The sequence below is a fragment of the Paramacrobiotus metropolitanus genome, unplaced genomic scaffold, assembly GCF_019649055.1.
Source record: "Paramacrobiotus metropolitanus isolate TYO unplaced genomic scaffold, Prichtersi_v1.0 Parri_scaffold0000135, whole genome shotgun sequence".
NCBI classification, from domain to species: Eukaryota; Metazoa; Tardigrada; class Eutardigrada; order Parachela; family Macrobiotidae; genus Paramacrobiotus; species Paramacrobiotus metropolitanus.
Genome location: NW_026570355.1, coordinates 200,479 through 221,646, shown reverse-complemented (window position 1 = coordinate 221,646; position 21,168 = coordinate 200,479). Strand labels below are relative to the sequence as shown.

General features: G+C 39.6%; 1 protein-coding gene across 1 annotated transcript; it reads left to right on the top strand.

Annotated features, from left to right (window-relative positions):
* Nucleotides 1-153: 153 nt before the first annotated feature.
* LOC129599018 (nascent polypeptide-associated complex subunit alpha, muscle-specific form-like) lies at nt 154-20,253 on the top strand. The gene is made up of 15 exons (XM_055497137.1): nt 154-725; nt 4,836-5,063; nt 7,433-7,515; nt 7,611-7,740; nt 8,351-8,482; nt 9,267-9,512; nt 10,385-10,637; nt 11,676-12,112; nt 12,835-13,374; nt 13,711-13,887; nt 14,745-15,102; nt 15,833-16,324; nt 17,093-17,579; nt 18,361-18,839; nt 19,618-20,253. Exons 2-15 carry the CDS (start codon nt 4,917-4,919, stop codon nt 19,812-19,814), a joined length of 4,158 nt encoding a protein of 1,385 aa, XP_055353112.1. The 5' UTR covers nt 154-725; nt 4,836-4,916; the 3' UTR covers nt 19,815-20,253.
* The last annotated feature ends 915 nt before the right edge of the window (nt 20,254-21,168 follow it).

The following is a 21,168-nucleotide window of genomic DNA, read 5'->3' as shown; positions in this document are numbered from 1 at the left end:
CATTGGCTGCACTTGCAGCCAGGCGTACGAGCCATTTGTACCGCCTGCGCATCCATTGTTCGGCTTGATTGGCCGGATCAGCCGCGTATCATGCAGGCCCCGCCCCGCCTTGGTTCCATTTCAGCCGAAGCAGCGCGCAGGCAGTTGCATCGTGTTTTGCAGTGGCAGGCAAACGCGACGTGGTACACGGTACAGTTTTGGAAAACGGGTTTTCCGACCATCCAACAACGTTTTCCATCGATTGATCCGCTTGTTGTTTTTCGGGAATTTTATTTTTCCATGGAGAAGTTTGTTGATTTGTTGTTGTTGATCCGGGAGTGTTTTGTCTGATTGAGGCGCCACCGTGGGGGGACGGGGCATCATGTTCTAACGCGCGCAGTTTTCGCTGATAAAATGCTAAAATCGTTCTCGCTGTCTCTCTGCCTGCTGCCTCTCTCTATGCCTTCCACTTAGCAACTTGACCCAGAAAAGACAATTGTCAGCAAATAGCTTGAGCGAAAAATCCCCCCTGAAATTCCTGTCCGCCTGTCTTGTCTGGCTCGTTTTTCCGTTTGGCGGGCGCCTTCGGTGTGCATGTATCTGGTTTATTCATTTATCGCGATTTGGCCGAGCGTTGCATGATCATTTTCTGCTGGCGTCTCGTCTCCGATTCCCGTTTATTTTTTCGACGAAATTCTGTCGTGATTTTCTGGATTATTTAATCAGCAAAAAACAACGAAAGTTTGGTGAGTGCTGCTTTTACAGCTGAAGTTTGGTTGCGGGAAAAATTAGCTTTATTTTATTTTTTTAAACTCATTTTACGTTAATTTCTGCGTATTTTTAATTTTCATCATATTAATCCGTTAATTTATGTTGAATTGTGTTTCTCTACTGTTCGTATGAAATCTGTCGCAGTGTCGCTTAAATGATGCTGTGAGCATGTAGACCAGTTAAATAATAAATTTTCTTCTGTACAAACAGAAATAAAATCAAATGTTTGCATTTGTTGTGCGGATGCAGCATTTATCATGATTTATGGCTGATTTCGATGGAAATCTGAGAATCGCCGTTTTGTAGCGATGCTTGAAGTCACGCACAGTGCATTCTCTACTCGGACAGTATTTTATTTGACGTATTAAGCTTTAACTATTACCTCTTTGCGAATTTTACATCAATTTAAATTTATAATTGCGGTAAAATTATTCACATTTCTCAGTAGCGATAAAGTAAGTTTATGGTGGTTTTATTTGCTAATTTTTGCAAATAAAAGTTATTAAGGAATTTAATTCATTATTCATTTTCAGATTTATCATGTTTGCTAGCAGCTACAAAAAAGAATTTAAGATAGCGTTTATTTTGTAATTTGAGATTAGGATGATTAAAACATCCCCCGATAACTCTGTCGGTCGATTTTCTTTTCGGCTCCCATTTCATTAATTTTATTAAGCGAATATTTTGCGCAGTTTGACGAAGATGATCTGGATTTATTTGCTGTAAATTTTCTTAGATTTTTGTTAGCTCTGCTTCCTGTCGATATTTTTATTGAAGAGTTTTAAATTGGGCTGTTTCGTAATTAGACCAAGTATTTTTAGCGCATCGCGTAGCGTAAAATGCGCTAATGAGAAGCGGGAAATTTTTGCCGCACCAGTTTATTGGAGAATTTATTTTTCGCCCGCCATTCGCCGCGTGTTATGTTTATGTTATTGTGAGCGTTGTGAAATGTGTGGGTTATAAGCCAATAAGTGTGTATATCGTGTACGGGATGATTCGGATCGATAGCGGCTAGTTGTGTGAGAGTGGCTGCGGTGGGCGAGAAACTATAAAAAACCTGTCGGATGGGGCAAATCAGCAAATGCAATACAGGCTGCACACTGCTCCCCCATTCAGATCGCCAATTTACGCACCAGCATGTTCATTCCGAATGGAACGGGTTTTTATTCCCCGACTCTTTTACTTGTCCATATACACTACTTTTGTCCTTTTCATTTTCATTCACTGGGCGGACGAGAATTTTCGCTGCCTGGTGTTGCAGTGAAGATTAAATTAAGTAAAAGGAATTTCGGCTCGGTGTTGATTTTAGCCGTTATTGCACTATTTTCGAAAATTTTTGAATTTTTATAAAAATTAAGGAACGCCAGTCATAATTGTTTAACCAGATTTTTTAGACACAAGTTTGCAGAAATATTTCAGTAAAATGAAGGATTATTTTGCCTTGGGAAATTGTGGTAAAGTATTCTTTGATTAAAATAAATTAAAATTGATTTTGGCTCGTTTTTTCTTTGTGGTCATAACTGCATTGTCTTTGAAAATCTGATTTTTTTTAAAATCTACCTAACTGTGAAACATCATGATTATTTAGCCAGTTTTATAAAGCCGAATTTGTCAGAAATAATGCAATTCAAACCGGGAAATAATCAAATTATCGTTGATGAATATTAATTTTGCGTTTGGAAATAGCCGCTGTAAAATTGTGTTTTACTGTTTTGATGGGAATTAAATTTAAAATAATTTCGGTTCAATGTTGATTTCGGCCGTGATTCCATTGTTTTCGGAAATCTGATATTCAACAAAAATTAAATTAATTAGTTATGAATTATTTGAACAGATTTTTATTACAAGTTATCAGAACTGATGCATTAAATTCTGGAATTTATCCGTTTTATGGTTGATGAGAATTTTGCTTTGGGAAATGATGGTAAAAAAATGTGTTTTGACTGCGCGCTTTCCAAAGCGTGCTTTCTAGCACTACATCGAAGACCTGTGTGAGGAAAACAGCGCAGAAAGGCGTGGTGAATTTTGTTGGCACCACCGACCACGTAACACACTGAAACGCTCAGTTAGAAATATGGCTGTTTAGTGTTTGTCCTTGGATATGTGTTGGCGAGCCGTTGAAACGCTCTTTGACTCGGTTTCCGTTGGTAATTGTCAATGTTTATCGGCTGTTCGTCTAAGTGCACTGGCTCTGCGCTACTTGCTGTTCTCAGCGGTTTTCCGCGGTTATCATTCTGCTTCGTTGCTGGCGGTGCCGAAAAATCCTCAACGGCCGGGTAATTAGGGAATCTTCACCAAACCGTGATAATTTCTCTGGGGAAAATAAACATTTAGTTTCGTCGCAATTTTCAAATTTCTACTTTCCAGTGGGTAGTGTGTTTACGTACATAAATCATCGTTAAAAAAGGAATTTTCAAAACTATTTACAGCTGAATTTCCAAGGCATATTATATGCGCAAAATGGTAATATTTTTATGGTTTTATGTTTTGTCCTTTTCGTTGATTTGAGTCCGTAAATTTGGTGCAGTGTTTTAATTTTAATAATAAATGATAATAAATTGTAATATGTTTTATTTTAATTTTAATAATCTCTGCATTTAGTCGTTTTATTGTGCGAAATGTTACCGGAATAAAATGGCGAAAAAATAGCTAAATTTTGTTAATTCTGCAAATTTATTCTGCGTAAATTGTCGAAATTAAATGATAAGGTTTACTAATAATCGACCGATTGCATTTGTGAGCAATTTGTATAAAAATCTGAATTTAATAATTTTTTATTTCAAAATGCTTCTATAATCAATCTTTTCCTATTACCTGCTCAAAAATTTCAAGGGATTAAATTCGTATAATTTATTTTGATTCTATTATATTTGTAAATCACGCTGAAAAGTAGGGAGTAATTTTTGCATTTTCCCTTTCCCAAAAAATGCTTCGGTTTATGAGATCGCAATTGGTATTTTAAAATGAACTACATCGTTTCCTGTAGTGGAAAAATCGGGAAAAACGTGGAAAATTATTGATTAATTTTGACTAGTGGATCCGCATTGTAATGTGCGATTGTGCGCTGCTGCTATTGCACTGCGCTAGAGAAAACTCGGAAAATGAGGACAAGAGTGGAAGTGTGCTAGCAGTTGTTTGTCGATTTGATTGTGAAACATGCAATGCAATACCAGGCAGATTTTGTGCGATGCGGATCTAGACGCTCTCGCGCTGTCTCTCTGTGGCTCTCACGCGGCAGAATATTCTCTGCACAGAGAGCACTATCACGTGTTGGCAAGTCCTAGGTTGGCAGTTTAGCAGCAGTTCAATAAAATTTGTGGCAGTCGATTGTAAATTATTCTACGTGCGTCTACATTGCTAATTACTGCGGCCATTTTATCTGCATAAACAGGAGAAAATTAGGCCGCATGGAATTAATATGACTGCTGAATCAGTTTTGAGCAAATTTGCCTGTTTTCTGATTTTGGTTTAATTATGGATTAATTTTTCTTCTCCTTAAAATCAGGTGCGTATTATTTTATATTTCGTCCATTTTACTGCATAAATATTGGAAAATCCAGCCTGATAAAATTGGTTTTACCCCGGTAAATGCGTATTTTGGGCAAATTGGCCCTTTTTCTAATTGGAATTTATTTGCGAATGTTTTTTCTAGATTTTGAAATCCGGCTCTTGTCAGTTTTATTAATGCCGCCATTTTTTATTTGCACAAACATGGGAAAATGATGCCGCATAAATTAAGGTGATAAATCATATTTTCTGCAACTTGCCTGTTTTAATTTGAACTGAATAGCGATTATTTTTCTGATATAATTTCGTTTTGTCTATTTATGTAGTTATTTAGTCTCATTTTAATTAGCAAATATTTTTCGTGGTTTGGGAAATTGAGTGCGTAATATTTTCACGGCGATTTGATTTTCCGCGGCATGGTAGAAAATTGTTGCTTTATTATTAGGGTGAATCGGTCTCCGTTGTTGATAATTTATTCTGCCATTTTTGTTTGACTTGTTGTTGATATTACTTGAGGAACTAATAGCACTATATTCGTCGGTCGATGGGGAGATTAATCGGGGGATTGTTGGCTGCAGGTATTGGATTTGTTTGTGGGATGATTGATTGTTGTGCGTGGTGGTGATTGATTGGAGAGCGGCCTGTTGTTCAGCGTGAAGATGGGCAGTCAAGCGGAAGTCGCGGTGGGACGACGGTTTATCTGCTGCGTGGGCGCTAAGGAGACCGATCAGCTGGAGAAGATCCCCTGGAAGACGGGCATTATCCGTGCCGCGGCGGAACAGCCGCTGGCGGATATTGAGCAACAGGTACGCTAATTATTCCGCGTTGTTGGATAATTATACGGAATATTCTGGTTTTATTCTGACTTAAATTGCAGATTTTTCCGGTATTTATTTCCATTAAATAATATTGGTTGGTTGAGAATTTAGCTAATTTCGCCCTGTGTTTTTTTTGCTTGAGAGTGGTTTTTAGATTTAGATTTTAGATGTTAACCGAAAATTTGGAATTAAAATTAATATTAAATTGAATTTCACCGTTTGAAGATTTAAAATAGATTTTCAATTGAAACTTGCCAGTAATGATTTGAAATTAAATTCAGGACGAAATTTTTGATTGAAAATAAAATTAATCTGAATTTAGAATAATAATTACCAACATAAGCCAATAATAGTGGAAACGAAATTCGTATTCTGATTTGAATTAAAAATTAGAAACTGTTTTTAAATTGAATTTAATGGAATTTATTGGATTTAATTCGCATGAAATTCTGAAGCTCCGATTTTTGTACGAGAAATAATTTTGGAATATACGGTTATCGTGGGATAATTATTGAACTAATAAGAAAAATAACTCTGGGATTAATTCCTGAAATAATTCTGGAAGATCTGTGTAATGTGAGAGAAAGCAGATAATCTTTTAATGTAAACGTTGAAATAATAATGATGTAGCTTCACTGCATTTCCGGTTGTCAAGTGTGAATTATGGCCCAATGCCTGCGCTCACCAATGGTGAAAAGAATGTGCTGTAGGCTTCAATCGCTTCTGTAGTCTCTTGACGGAATAATAATACGCGGTGAATCTGGTCGTGCCGGTACTTGATTTGCACCTTGATTGTGCGTTTCGCCGCTTCAATTGCTGAATAAGTTTTTGATTTATATCGTGAATAATTACAGTTTATTAGGATGGCAGTTACATCGGTAAATTCTTTCCACTTCATGCCGATTTTTTTCCGTTCTTTATATGAGAAAGCTTTGCAGATTTAATTTGTTTTTATATCGAATCTTGTCTGATTTTTTCCTTTTAATAAATTTAATTGCGCTTTTTTCTCCATTTTTATCGCATTTATGGCTGTTTAGCGAGAGCTAATTTATTACGGAATATTTTTTTTATTTATATCTTGAATTGTTGCAGTTTATTAACATCACAGCTACATCGATAAATTTCGGAAAGTTTATTCCTATTTTTTTCTTTGGGTTTTACAGTTTGATTATCTAGTTTTTGCATCTACCAGATTTTGGCCTAATTTTTTCCATAAGAAATTGAATGCGGCTTTTTTTCTCCGATTTTTTAGCGCATTTTTGGGCTGTTTAATGTGTGAAAGGTAATAAACCTCAAAAAAATGCAGTGAGGAATTTTGACAGATTGGGCACTACTCTGTAAGTGTGTATAACGTGACTGTGGTATTTTTAGTAATTATTATTGGTTTATTGACGCTGATGCGGCAGTTTAAGAAGGAAATGCGCGGTCGGATGGTTGGGGCTGTTTTGATAAGAGCCCGGGTTTATCGGTCATGAAATTATTCGGGCTCCAGACGTTGGACGCACTGGAAAGTGCGTTAGAACAACACAGACAACACTGCGCGCTGATAATCGATAATCGTGCTTTTATATTTTCGATCGGAGCTTCGTCCTTTTTACGATCGAGCACTTTGATAACTAAATCAAGGGCACACGGCATTCAGTGCAGCCGGTTAACCGGCGACTTTCGTATTTTCTGCCTAATTTAACAGGGAATTAACTACAATATTATTGAAAAAAAAACCTGGAAATATTCTTTGCAAAATTTTATTAAAATATGCTAGCGAAATATGGGTAAATATGCATTTTAAAAATTAAACTGGCAAAATTATGTGAAAGGTTTCTTATCACTTTGATAACGTTGTCCATACTTTGGCTGGGTTTTTGCATTGCCAACTCTGCGGTTTCCCGTTGATTATTAACTTACAAAATTATTCGCCAGTTTTAATAATTTACAGAATTACTTGAAAGTTTTTCGAACTGTTATGATTTAATATGGGAATTATTTCATTATTATTTGATTCTCAATTGGCTTTTGGTTAGATATATTTAAGCAGCGACAGTCAGTAAAAAATATAATCAGGAAATGCGGTGACATTAAAGTTGAAAAAATTAACTCTCATGAAAATTCTTGACATTCCGCTAATATTTAACTGGCTGATTGCCGTAGCAGGAAGCCTGTAATAATGTTATTATAGTTTTGGTAATAATTACTGTATTTTACGATGTGTATTATTATCTGTATCCGTGTATCGTGTTAAATTTCTGGATTTCGCCGGAAATAATTCGAAAAAAATCGGATTACCGGAAGTGTGTGGGTGTTTTCGTACTGCTACAAAAAGCCGACTACCGCTGCAATATGGATGTGTATTATTGCAGTTCTGCGTGGAGTGGGATTCTAAGGATCCGGCGAATAACAAGCACGAATGGGTGTATTTACACGAGACACCGGAAGACGACAGGTGAATCAATTGGCCTCCGTGCCAGCGTGTTGAGTGGCCCAGTTAACACGCTGTGCTGTTTCGTATAATATCGTATCTCTGTTTCCCCTCGACAGGCACGAAGATGTGGGCGGCGGCAACTATTCGTGCTTCCTCGTGGAGGATAAACTCATGTGGTACGACGCCGAGAAGCTGTCTTCCAAAAAGGCCAACCATGCCAGCAAGTTCGCCTTCCGGCCGGTGCTGGTAAGTGTTGTTTAATATTATTTTTATATGCAATTTCTGGTTCATTTGCATTTTTGATTATTAAGAAAATTTCTTGCGTTAGTTCGATAACGAATAATTTAAGGTTTTGTTTTTGGTATAATTATTTCGGTTCCATTTTTAACTGAATACGTTTAAGTTTGAGAAGCAGTTAAATTAACAGCATATTTTTGACCCGGTCGATTTGATCTGCGGGAGTGTAGTGAAGTCGTAGAGTAGTGGACTAAACACGTTATGTTAAGCCAGTTAATATGGTCGCTTTTAAAGTTGAGCTGGCTGCTGGATGGATTAAGAATTCGACAGCCTAACCTTTTTTCTCAATTGGTGAATTTTTTAGGCTATGTTTTGTACGTAATTTTAATTTATGTTTTTCGGTTTTTCACTTTGTAGGTCTTTTGCAAATGTTTTTGCATTTATTCGATAGGAATTGATTTGTTGGTTTTTGGTGGAATATTTCGGTTCCATTTTTACATGAATATAATTTTTTCAATTTTGGAAACCAGTTAAGAATAGAAGGTTGTTTTTGAATTAACTACCGATATGGTAATTTAATTAGAGAGTATTGATATTTAAATATGTGGATTGTTTGTAGACATTTAAAGCGTTGGTGGACAAATCGAAGATTGTGGAGAGCGGACGCATGCCGGTGATGCTCCTGGCTGACCACTCTCTGGCCTTCGTCGACAAGGACCAAAATGGCGCCATTCCCGTGCAGCAGCACCAGGTACTGTAATTCCCCATCTGTTATTTTATCTGAACGTGGAAATTTAATTCTGTATTGTACGTTAAATATTTACTATTTGAAAATGGCTATCAGCTGTTTATTTCGCCGGTTCTAACAAAAAAAAACGTTGTTAATTTTTTACGAGGGAAAAAAACTCGTGTAAAAAAATTTTTATTGAAAGGATGTGTCGATTTAAATTTTCAATGTTTAAAGTTTCGCTGGATTGGGATTTCTGTTATGATGTAGTGAAGTCGTAGAGCAGTGGTCCTAAACAGGTCGCAATAGGTTGTTGTAATTATGGTCGCTATCAACATTACTTTGCAAGTTGACATTCTGACGTTGATGAACAAATGAAAACGTTTTTCTCCGTCCTTTTTGAATTCTTATTGTGTATTATTGAAAAGCAATAAATACTGAAGAAATTTTGGATGATAGACACAGTGGAAAAATTCCGCAATAAAAAGGCAGAGTTTCTGAAAATGCAATGGGAAAAGGATGAATTTCGCCTTTTATTTGGGTAGTATTGGGTTAGTTATGTGTTTGCTTTTTTTTTGAAGAACTTGTCAATTCAATAAAAAGAAATAAATACATATATTTCGATCTGAACGGAAAGCCGTGAGCTCGATTGTTGGTTGGATTTCGAATTAATTCGGCAAAAATTCGCGTCAGGGTATGCTTGTAATAATTACCAGTGATACATCAAAATATAAGCACAGCTGCACATGTAATCATGTACGAAATATTTTCCGTAATTTTTGCGGTACTTATTTGGCGGTATGTGTAGACGTCGCTGAGTGTGAAGGGCGAGAGCTGGTCGGTGCCGGCGCCGGAGCAGACGGCCATCAACGCCTGGTTCGACACGCGGCGCAACCAGTCGCGGTTGTGCGTGGAACGCGACCGCCAGCTGATCGGCCAGAGCGTCAACGTGTACTGGAAGGACGGCGCCAAGCAGCGCTGGTACGCCGGCTGCCTCAAGGCCTTCAACAACAAGGACGGCACCGTCGTCGTCATGGACTACAACGTCACACAGGTCAGCACACGTCCCATCGACGTTTTCTTCTTCCTTAGGTTTTTGCAGATAAAATTCAGTTTTATAATTGAAGGACGGTAAATGTCGCAGTTTTCTTCAGTGGATTTGGAAGCCTGTACAATATTGCATATTTTTAATTGATTCGGTTTTTTCTGCTTATTTGTAGACGCTCTGTGAGTGTGTATTAATAAATAAGAATATGTAAACGTTTTCATTTTGATTGAAAATAGTTTTACTTAGGCTTTTTTCAGTTTTTGTTTTGCTTTTAAATTTTTTTAAAGTGATCCTTGTGAAGATTAAATCATTTTCATGCGTGGATTATGGAAGCTTCAAGCCGGTATAATAATGCACATTTTTATTCAGTTTTGTTTTTCTCATCATGTACAGACGCGTTGTGTTGGTGTATCATTGATTAATATATTATTTACTTTTTTAATTTTTTTAAATTATTTTATGTCGAAATATTTTGTTTAAGCAATTTTATCAGGGTTTTTTGCTTTGCTCTAAAATATTTTCTAAAACACCAAGGCTTATGAGGCGAAGTATGAAGAAGTGCGATTGTAGTGTACGGGCATTGAGTTTCTATGTTTTGGCTGTACTTCTGGTTGCATCAATCAAGTATAACGTTTAAATTTGAATCATTTTATGTAGCACTTCGCGAATCTCTTTTTGTTATACTGATGCCTGTTGTCCAATAAATTTATATATCAACTCTAACTGAAATAATGCGTGTATTTAATAAGTTCGCAAGAATACTTTTACAAAATCCTGTTGTGGATTTTCAGTGTCTCCTAGTTAGAACTTTTCCATGTAAAAATCGTTGTAAGAAACGCATGGGTATTAAAGCGTGCTGAAATAATGCGGCATTTTAGGATCGCAAAGTGGATCCGCGTCTGGAGGAGATCCAGATCATCAAGGATCTGGGCCGGGCCAACACCAGCACCACTTCGTCCTCCCCGACGCCGGCGGCCGAAGGGGCGGGGCGTCGACCCAGTCGGCGCGCCGCCGAGCCGGTGGTCAGTGCGCGCAAACCGCCTCCGCCGCCGGTCAAACCGGCGCCCGCCAAACGCGGCCGGAAAGCCTCCATGAAGAGCATGATGGAGAGCGACGAGACGGATAAATCAGGTACGGTCCGACGCAGGGTGTGTTCGTTGTGAATTTCAACGAAGTTTGTCTGCCGAATTTTCTGTTGGTTTTTTTTCGACATTGGCGATTATTGGCGGAGCTTAGGGAAATTTAGTTTTCCTAAATTTACTAAGTATCGTTTGCACAAAAACACAAATTTTTCACATCAAGGAAATAAATATTGCAAGGGGATTTGTAACTCTGACAATGTGAATAATGGTAAATTAACTAATGTAATTTAATTTAAAAACTGAAGACTAATATTAATGAGTTTGTTTCGGAAAATAATTTGCCGGTTTATTTTTGCTTGTTTGTTAATTATTGGAATTTAGAAATAAATATGCAGTTGATCAGTTTAATTTGATTTCGTTTTACGTGATTCAAATTACAGTGTACCTGCAAATCCGGGAATCGTTTATTCAGATTCTGACTAGGATGTAAAAGATAAATAAACTCCGACTTAGAATATTCTGAGGAAAAAGCATGAAAACTGAATAAAATCTCCATAAAAATTATAAAGATTTAGTTAGTTAATTTTTTAAGAAGCAGTAGCATATTGATTTTCACGGCCGTTCTTTTGTATTTGATCCACTGTTTTGATGCGGTTTTTAATCCACTGTTCTACGACTTTTCTAAACCTCAGCTGATATCAAAAGCAACCGCAGGGTAAAATTTTATGAAACGGAACGAAATTCGTTTACACTTTAATCGTGCAAAACCAAGTTTATCCGCTTTTGCAGAAACGGCATTATTAAATTGCTTAAAATAAATTTACGACTAAATCCATAATTTAATTTTCCAAATTGGGGTTTTAATGTAATTTTGAAGATTTTGATTTGGAAATTATTTTTCAGTTTTATTAATAATAAATTTGACACTAATTACCGCTGCAGAAACGCCAGTTTCGGTGGAAAAATCTAAGAAAGCGCCGGCAAAAAATCTGATTTTTCAAATTGTCGATTTAGCTTGAAGATTGGGATTTGGAAACTATAGTACAGTTTTATTAATATTTAATTGAATTATTCATTGCCGCTGCAGAAACTCCGCTTTCGGTGGAAAAACCCAAGAAAGTCCCGGCGAAAAATCAGCGAAAACCCTCGGTGACCCCGCCGGCATCCAAGAAGCGCTCGCATTCCGCGAAGGAATCGTCTTCCGCGGCGAAACGGCCGCGCGGCCGCCCACCGGGCTCCAAAGCCGCCGCTTCCGCGACCAAGACGCCGCCCGCCAAACCGGCGCCCAAAGCCAAATCCCCGGCGAAGAAGGCCTCCATTTCGCCGAAAGAGACCAAGAAGATGGTGTCCGAAGATGAGGACGACGACGATGAGGAACCGTTGGCGTTGCCGCGCAACGATATCAGCTCGGAGGGCTCATCGGATCAGGAGGAGGAGAGCTGGGGATTGAGCAAGTTCTCCAAGCAGAAACTGGCCAAGATCACGCCCGGCAAGCGGAAGCAGCGCTCGCCCAGTCCGCCCAAGGTAGGCGTGGTCGTTGAGATGCATTTCTCGATTTTAAATGCAGATTTTTTGCAAATTCAGTGTTGACTTAAATTGTTGTGGTATTTTACGGAAGTTTTCTAGTTTTTGCATAAAATTGCGGTTATTTTGAATGCGGATTTGAATGGTGATATTATTTGAAATGCGGGTTATTATATCTTTTATTTCTTATTTATCGGTTTTAATTATTGATTAACGAAAAAAAATTTAACGTTGAAGTGAAACTGGGAGTAATATATTTTTCTAGTGTTTGTTATATCGTCTGATTTTACAGATTTCCTCTTCTACGTGTATCTTCCTTTTAAAGTTTTTAAGCAGTTGATTTATTTAATAAAAATAAGAATGTTTATTAGAAGCGGATCCCGGACAGGGCAGTATTACGAGAAGCAGACCATTTTTGTTGCACAAATTTTCTTGCGGTTGATTTCGACTTGTGCGTGATATCTGGTAAAGTCGTAGAGCAGTGGATTAAGCGGTGACAGAATTAATTGCTGGTATGTTCGCTGTAAACTTCATTATCATTCGTACTTTGATTTTGAAAATATATTTTTGCAAGTCAACGTCTTCGATTGTCCGGGTATAGCGTTTAAAATTGTTTTGAAATATAATTTTTTTATATTCTAAAAAAATTGTATTGGTTTATCTCGGGTGGAAAATTTTTTCAAAAACCCGTGAATGGAAATTAAAAATTATTATTATTGCAGCCGAAAGCGGAAGCGGCGCAACCGCGTCTCCCGCCGAAAAAACGCATGGGCCGCGTGTCCCGCGTCGACTCAGACGAAGAAATCAAATCCTCGTTGGAAGAGGACGAAGAGAGCGAGGACGGTGGGGATCTATCCGAGGACTCGTTAACCAAAACCACCGGCAGCCGCGCCACCCGCGCCAAAGACAGCAAAACGAAGGACACCGTGAAATCCACCGCCTTCGGGCGCCAAATGACGGCGCGCGCCAAGAAGCACTACGTCAGCTACGCCGAGGACGACGACACAGACGACGAGGAGATGGACGTGCCGCCCGCGCGTCTTCCCACCCCGCCTCCCCCGGCGCCGGTGGCGGCGCCCCCTCCGCCGCCCCCGGAAGTGAAAAAGAAGGCCCCCAGTCCGAAAAAAGAGGAACCCAAGGTGGAGAAGCCGCCGGAGGTAGTACCGCCGCCGCCGGTGGTGGTGGCCCCGGCCAAGAAGAAGGGGCGCGGGAAGAAGGAGGCCGCGGAGAAGGCGGAGGCAGTGCGGGAGGGCAAGGAGAAGGTGAGGGTGGGGAATTTTGTTAATTACTATTTATATCAGTAACAAAAATTCTTTTTTAATATTATTCGGTGGAGAAATCCCACTGGTGAAAATAACGATATTATACCAGTGCTTGGACAATACTTTTCATATTTCCTTGGTTTATAACAGAAAGAAAGTCGGAAAATATGTTCGGAAATTGTGATTATCGCACATTTCCAGCTTCATAGCAAATCATCTTAAAAAATCACACGGGACTTTGTAAGGATTTGAACAATTTGAGATGAACAGTTAAATTTTTGTTTAATTGTGAGTTTAATCATTGGAAAAAGCGGCTAAGAACGGTTTAAATTGAAGGAGAAGGAGACGGAGGAGAAGCCGGGGAAGAGTAATGCGGCTACGCCGGTTAGCGTCGGGATTCCGACGTGGCCGCATTTGACGACGAAACCGACACTGACGGCGTCCGCAGCGGGAAGTGGCGACCCGGTGGTCCCGAAGAAGATGGCCAGAGTCGCCGCGCAACCGCAGCCACAGGTACCGACCAGTTTCCTGGTAACTCATTGTATTTTACTAGTTAAGTTGTTTCTTATTGATTTACTTATTCCTGATATTCTCTGAATTCTTATTTTTTAGCTTTATTATGTAATTATTTCTTATTAATTAGTGAGCGATTTAATTAACACATTAATTTCGTTAAACGTGCTAGTTATTTCCTTGTTAGTTTTCATTGTTTTTCACTCATTAATTAATGAATGGAAGTAATATTTTCTTAATGGGATTTCTAACGATTATAATAATCCAATGATATCATAATTAATGAATAATAATAGATGTTTGTAACGTGTTGCGCTCAGAGTGGTAGTAAATTTTGCAGAAACATTGTAGTGTAGTGGCAGCGTCTTCGATTCATGTGGAAGTAAACACATTGGTGCCATGTATGATGTTAAGAAAGTTGTTTTCGAATTTCATTTCATGACGGCGATTAATGGTTGCTGATTTTTTCACGTAACGACCACTCGGTTACGTTTTTACAATTCTTTCAGTGATCTTCAGATAAAGTGTTTTTGTGCTTTTCAAATTATATAGTTGTTGAACTGGTGTTTTATTTCGGTTTCCGTAATATTTTTATTTTTTCATTAGTTTTATTTCTACGTTCTCTAATTACATTCTTACAAAATATTTTACAGTGTCATCAATTCACCAAAATTAAATGAAAAGTTATAATAATTTAGACTGTTTCGTTATTACTTTCAAAAAATGAAATTTTTTACAATATTTTAAGTCATTGGACGTTTCACAAAGATGGGTAAGCCGGTCGTGTGACAATGGAAAAACTTAACGCATAATTTTTTTTAATAAAATGGCTATGCTGATGGACTGCGTGGCTGTAGACTTCCACGGCGGATTTCGCGCGGGAACGCGTCGGCGGCGGTGACCGCGACGCCCCCGCCGACTATCTGCACCGCAACAACAACTTCCACCCGGCGCAACCGCCGCCGGCGACAGTCCACGCGGCAGCCGCGCCTCCGTACCCTTCCAACGCCGCCCCGCCCCCCAACGCAGCGCCCCCACCTGTGGATTATTATCAGCCATCCCCCGGCGGGCATCCCCACCGCTACCCTACTCCCAGCGCCGCGTCTTACCAGGCGCCGTATAATTATCAGCCGCAGCAGTCCACCGCCAGCCACCCGCAGCCGCCGGTGGCCCAGGCGCATTCCAACCGCGGAGGCGGCGCGCATCAGCAATCAGGTAAGGATTGGGAGGGAGATTCCGACGATTTTGTGACGGTTCTGGATTTTTTTAAATTATACTTGATGTTTTAAATTATACTTGATGTTGATACTTGATGTCTATCACTAATTTCGTTGTTTCTATCATAGGATTTAATATTTATCATATTTGGAAAATTAATTTTTGCTTTTTAAATCACGTTTTGAACAAAATATTGAATTTTTATGCTAATTTTTGACAGCATCTGCTTTTAGACGATGTAACAAATCAGGTAATTTTTTCTCCGTTTTCTCCAAAATCGTTTGGTCAGTTGTTCTTCGTCAGGTTTTTATTGCGCCCCGTGATTCTCCGCTTCAACTGTCTTTCTAAAAAAATATTTATTATGTGCAGACAATTAACTTCTCCATCACTGAAATAAACAACGACTTTTTTGATTTTGAAATGAGATTGCTTTGAAGCTTGAGGAATCATGGTATTTCAGTTTAATCGGGATATTTTTCTAGAAAACGTTGTGATTTCTTGACGATGCGGTAATTGATGTGATTTTTTCCTTGTTAAGGTTTTATCATATTAGTAACTGCCTTTTTGCCAGATCTTAATTTAATTCTGTCATTTCTTCGCTGAAAATTGGTCTATAAATAATTTGTTATATTGAAAACTCTAGTTTTGATGAATTTAGGTATTTTAATTCAAATGCGTATTTTATTTCGCAAGAAATTTGGTTTGACCATTGAATAAATGCCCGTAGGCGGGACCACCTCGCCCTTCCGCGCCACCACCCCCTCCCCGTACGTCCCGCGCAACTCCCCCGTCAGCAATCCGCAACCGGCGCAGAGCGGCACGCCCACCGCCCCCGGCTACCCCCGCTCTTCGGGGACCAGCGCCCCCTACCCGGCCGGCAGCCAGCAGCAACAACAGCCCCCGCATCCCGGCCAGCAGCAGTTCCCGCCGGGCTTCGCCCCCTTCTTCTACCCAGCCGGGACGCCGTTCGCCCCTGGGGCGCCGGGTGCGTGGGGCGCCGGCGGCGGCGTGGTGATGGGCGGTCCGGGCGGGTATCCGCTGCATCTGCCCGGGCAGGCCGGCCAATGGGATCCCAGTATGATCTACGCCGGGATGATGCCGGCGCAGATGCGCAGCGCCGAGGAACAGTACCGCATGGCCGCCGCCGCCGCGAATAATCGCGCTGTGCGCTCCACGGCCACGTCGCCGGATCTGCGGCCCAACAGCAATCCCTTGACCGGTACGTGCACGCAGCTGATTTTTGGTTGTACGATATTTTTCCGTTTATGTACTCGATTTCGTAGTTTTCTGATTTATTGTGATTGGATTTTATGTTTTTCTATATTTGAACATTTTTAATTTTGCTTTCATTAATTTTTTCTCATTTATTTATTTTAATATGCAGTATTTTGGGTACACAGTATACACCAATCGATTTATTTTACCGTTAAAACGGTTTTTGACAAGTGTTTTACAACTTTTTTTTATTTATGTCCAATTTAATTTGCTACACTATCTGGAATTAGAATGGGTTGATAACTTTTAAATTATTACAATATTTATTTTTATAAAAATGTACGAGTATGCACTTAAGCAGGATTTTAATTTAGTGATCTGTCTGAAACGCCGCATATATTTTTGAATATTTTCGGGAGTCACTGTACTACGGTTTGCTGTTGTACACCGTATACATCATACTTCAACCGTTCAACGTACTGCCAACAGATTATCAATTTGCAAACTTGCAGTAGTTTCGTTTACACGAGTAATTCCCTAAGCGTTTGTCAGATTGAAGCAGTATTATTGAATTAAGTAATCGAGCCCATTGGTTTTAAACAGCGTATGATTTAATTTATGTTATACTCGTACTTATGTTTATAGCTTGTTATTTATGTTCCATTCATTTGCATTCAGTTGAATGGTAATTTGAATTAATTGCATAATGATCCTTCATAAATCAACGGGATGGCGTAGTGGACGGCGGTCGTCACGTCGTGTGTGTTTGCAGGGGTGATCACGGGCGCCATGCAGGCCCTGCACAACTTCTCCATTCCCTCACCGCCCCTGCCCACCGCCGGCGGCTTCCCGCTGCCTTACCACCCAGCCGCCGGGCAGTCACCCGTGGCGCGCAGTTCCCCGGCCAGTCTTCCCGGCAACCTCCAGGATGCCGCCCCGCCCACCAGCAAGCACGCCACCGAGCCCGCGGCGTCCCGGAAGGCTGTTCCGGAGGTGCCGCCGGCCGCCCGCCAGAGTCCCAAGATGGGCAAGAAGAAGTCGCCCAGTCCCAAGGAGAAGGAGGCGGTCAGTGGGAAGGGCGGGAAGGTGTCCCCGCCGACCACCACCAGCAGCGCCCCGCAGGCGGGCGAGCCCTGTCCCCTGACCATGCTCAGCGCCATTGCCACCTCCATGATGCCGGTGGCCACCGGCGGGAAGGAGAAGGACAAGGAGGAGGGCAAGGAGAAGGCGCCGGCGGTGGAGACCGTTGTTGAGAGCAGGTACAGGATTTGTCCCCAATTTTCTCATTTTTTCCCTGGACAATTCTATTTTTATTCAGCATTTAAACAGTTTATTTGCAGTATTTTGCGCTCGATTCTTTTTCTAATTAATTGTTTCTGGTTTCTTGGTTGATAAAATTTTGTTAGTCATTCTGTGGAATTTTACCGGCCTTAAATTGTGGCTTTTTCTGGCACTGACATTTTGAAATTAATTTTTATGGAACGTGCGTAAATTGTTGATTCTCTTTATCTTGTATTTTTTTTTAGCATGCTGAGAATTTGTTTGATCTTCTTTCAGATATTTACTCTGTTTATTTATTAAAAAATTCTGTTCATTTCTACATTTAAATTTAAGTGCTTAATGAAAGCCAGATGTGTGGTTACGACCTTTGCCTCGTCGATTCCGCATGCTGCGGTCACTGTACTACGTTTTTTTCAGTAGTTAGTACAAACTAACAACTCGCACGTTTAATACCCTGTTATAATACGGTCCGGGAATTTTAATTTTGATACAACTGAAGTTAATGTAAAAGCTGTTAATAAAATTTATGTCTGAGTTTTTTATTATTCTGAATTCAGATTTTTACGGTGACGTGATTTTATAAATATTGGAGTTTTTTCTGTAGATCTCAGAGTATGATCATCCCGGAATAAATTACAGGATTTAAAATTATCTATGATGTTAATTTAAATTGAATTTACGACGCCATGAACTATGGCCATTTTTCTTGTTAATTTTCCGGTGAATTTATTTCATAAAATCGGAAATTATTCTGTATAGATCTCAGAGTATGATCATCGCGGAGAAATCCGAAACCCTGCCCACACCGACACCCATCGCGGCGTCCACACTGACCACCACGACGACGACGACGACCACCAACGCGGGGAGCATTGTGAGTGAACAGGTGACCGCCGGGGCGGGCGGCCGTGTTGAGGCGCCCATCGCAGCGGCGCCCGTGGTGGCGCAGGAGACGCTGGTCACCGTAGTGGCTGTTGAGACCACCGCACACACACCCCCACCACCCCCCACACTGTCTAACACCACCACCGACGAGGGCGACGCAGGCGGCGGGGCCGAGAAGGTGGCCGCCGCCGCCGCGGCGCCCATCGTCAGCTATCCCAACTCGGATGAGGAGGAGGAGGATGAGCAGCGGCCGCGGCTGCGCATCTGTGATGAGGACGGCGGGAAACCTGGGACTGGGACGGTGGTCAAGGAGGTCGTTGATGAAAGCAAGGATTCCGTTGTGGAGAATAACGGTGAGGATTATGGCATTTGTTTTAATAATTTTCTTGTATTAAATTATATTCATGCTGTATATCTTACGTTGACGGGTGGGGTTTTCTTCGCCTTGGAAATTTATTTTGAAATTTTTTAAATTAAAAATAAGCTTACTAAAATCTTACTCTCAATAGAAAATCTTAAAGTTTTAAAAACAGTCTTAATAAAATCGAAGGTCTTCTATTTTCAGAAATTCCCAGAATAATTTTCATGCTGAAGGGAATGTGAGATTTGCGAATTTTTAAATACTTTTTCTTCGAAACGATAATTCTGTTCTAAAATTGCATAGTAGATTTAAAAGAGGTGTTAAATAATAATTTTCCAACCTTTGTGAAGAGTACTGTAATAATTCAGTTTTTAATTGGTGGAGTATATTTCTGAATTTTAATTTTTAAATTACAGCAGTAAAATACTACTTACGTAATCTACAAATTTTTAAACGATTCGGAGGTTTCAAAATTATAAAAATTATTTTAAAACTAAATCAGTTTAAAATTAAAATGCTATTGGAGTTTTCTTGTCAGTGCAAGTTATTATAAATTAATAAAATTAAGACTTGGCCACTTGGGTGAATTTTTCTTGCGACGATTTTAAATTGGAATTGTGAGTAAATTTGCCGTTTATTTGCGAGTCATTATTTATCGCCAAAATTCAGTAAATGCCGTCCGTTCCTTGAGGCAACTTTCGCACCTTTTATCCGCGGTTTTTGTGGTGGATTTATTTAAGAATTTGTTAATAATATTGGAATTTTTACAGGCATCTCCAGCGACGCGGAAACGAAAGAAATCCCCTTAACGGAAGCGGCCACGCCCAGCGCCGTGGACGCCACGGAAAAATCGCCGATTGTCACCGAGACGGTCACCGTGGAGATCGCCCCGGAGTCCTCCGCCAACGAAGCGCCCAACACCGAAGAAATCCCGCTGCCCGACGCCGGTAGCGCGCCGAGCACCTGAACAACACCGAAAACAAGAGATGCGCGTTGTTTGTTTGTTTGTTGACCGGTGATCCGGGTTGTTTTGTTTTTCCTCTTCGTCTCTCTCTCGCTACTTCTCTCCTTTATCGTTTTTCTCGTTTTCCCTTCCCGCGTTGTACGCTTAGCTAATTTTTTTTGGTGTTTTTTCAAGAAGGATTTCGTTGGTTTTTAGTGGGTTATTTTTGATTAATGCTTTTTTTACCGTATTAATTAATTACAAATTATTATTAGTAGAACGGGAGTGGTTTTTGTCCTCCCTGGAGAATGTTTTTTTTCTGCTTTTTTTTGTGGCTGATGTTTTGTGTAATTTTATGTGGATGCGATGGCGTGGAAAATTGATTATGCTGTTTTTTTTTAAAAAAATGGGGCGTTGGCGGAACAAAATTATTTCGGATTAAAATACGACGATTTTCTGTGGAGCGGTTGAGGTTGCGATTTTATCCGGAAAATTGCATGAGTATGGTGAAAAATGGGTGAAGTGTGTGGTGGTGTTGTGCTGTGAAAAATTGCATTATCCCGGCGATTATTTTTTCAAGTGTTTTGTTTGGCGGTGCACGTTTTTGAGGGTTTTCTTGGCATCCTTCGATAATTGCCGGCGTCAGACGCAAATAAGGGCGCCGCGATTCAATCTGCATGGCGCAGGTGCTCCCATTAATTTTACTATTTAAAATATATTTTGCTCATTTCAGTTTTTAATCTTTTGATATTTATTGTATAGTTTTTTATACGTTTCTGAATTATTTCAACCATGAATATTTTTTCTATTTGTAGCTGCAGTGCGGTAAGTCGGGTAAGCTAGTTAATTACTCGTAGTTTATTTTTGGATTTTAAGTTTTCATTGGTTTTGTGTTTTTTTTTTGTACTTTTCTTAACCAATTTAAGACACGGATATTTTTCCTAACTGCAATGCGGTAAATTCATTAGTTAGTTATTTCGGATTTTAGGTTTTCTTTTTTTTATATTTTTTGTAACTTTCTCAATTATTTAAGCCATAAATATGTTTGCTAACTGCAGTGCGGTAAATTGTTTAATTAATTAGTAGTTTATTTTGATTTTCTTTACGTGTATATTATTAAGCTTTTTTATCTGGCAGAATATTTTAACTGACATTTTTCGGATTTTTTCCGCACATAACGTTAGGTTTTTTTATCAAAATTGTTGATGGATTTTTAGCATGCTTTTTTAAATTGAATTTTTCGAATTTCGAAAATCAGTTTTCGTTCCCGAAAAAGAACTGTAAACGGTAATTTTTCCTATTACTCGTACATTATTCGTGCAGCAAATAAATATATTTAATCATTGTATTTGCAATGCTTGTTGTTTTTTACCATATT

Coding starts and splice junctions, on each gene's coding strand:
- LOC129599018 (XM_055497137.1), top strand. CDS start 4,917: ATGGGCAGTCAAGCGGAAGTCGCGGTGGGACGACGGTTTATCTGCTGC. Junction 10,638..11,675: donor CGACGAGACGGATAAATCAG/GTACGGTCCGAC, acceptor TTGCCGCTGCAG/AAACTCCGCTTTCGGTGGAA. Junction 16,325..17,092: donor CAACAGCAATCCCTTGACCG/GTACGTGCACGC, acceptor GTGTGTTTGCAG/GGGTGATCACGGGCGCCATG.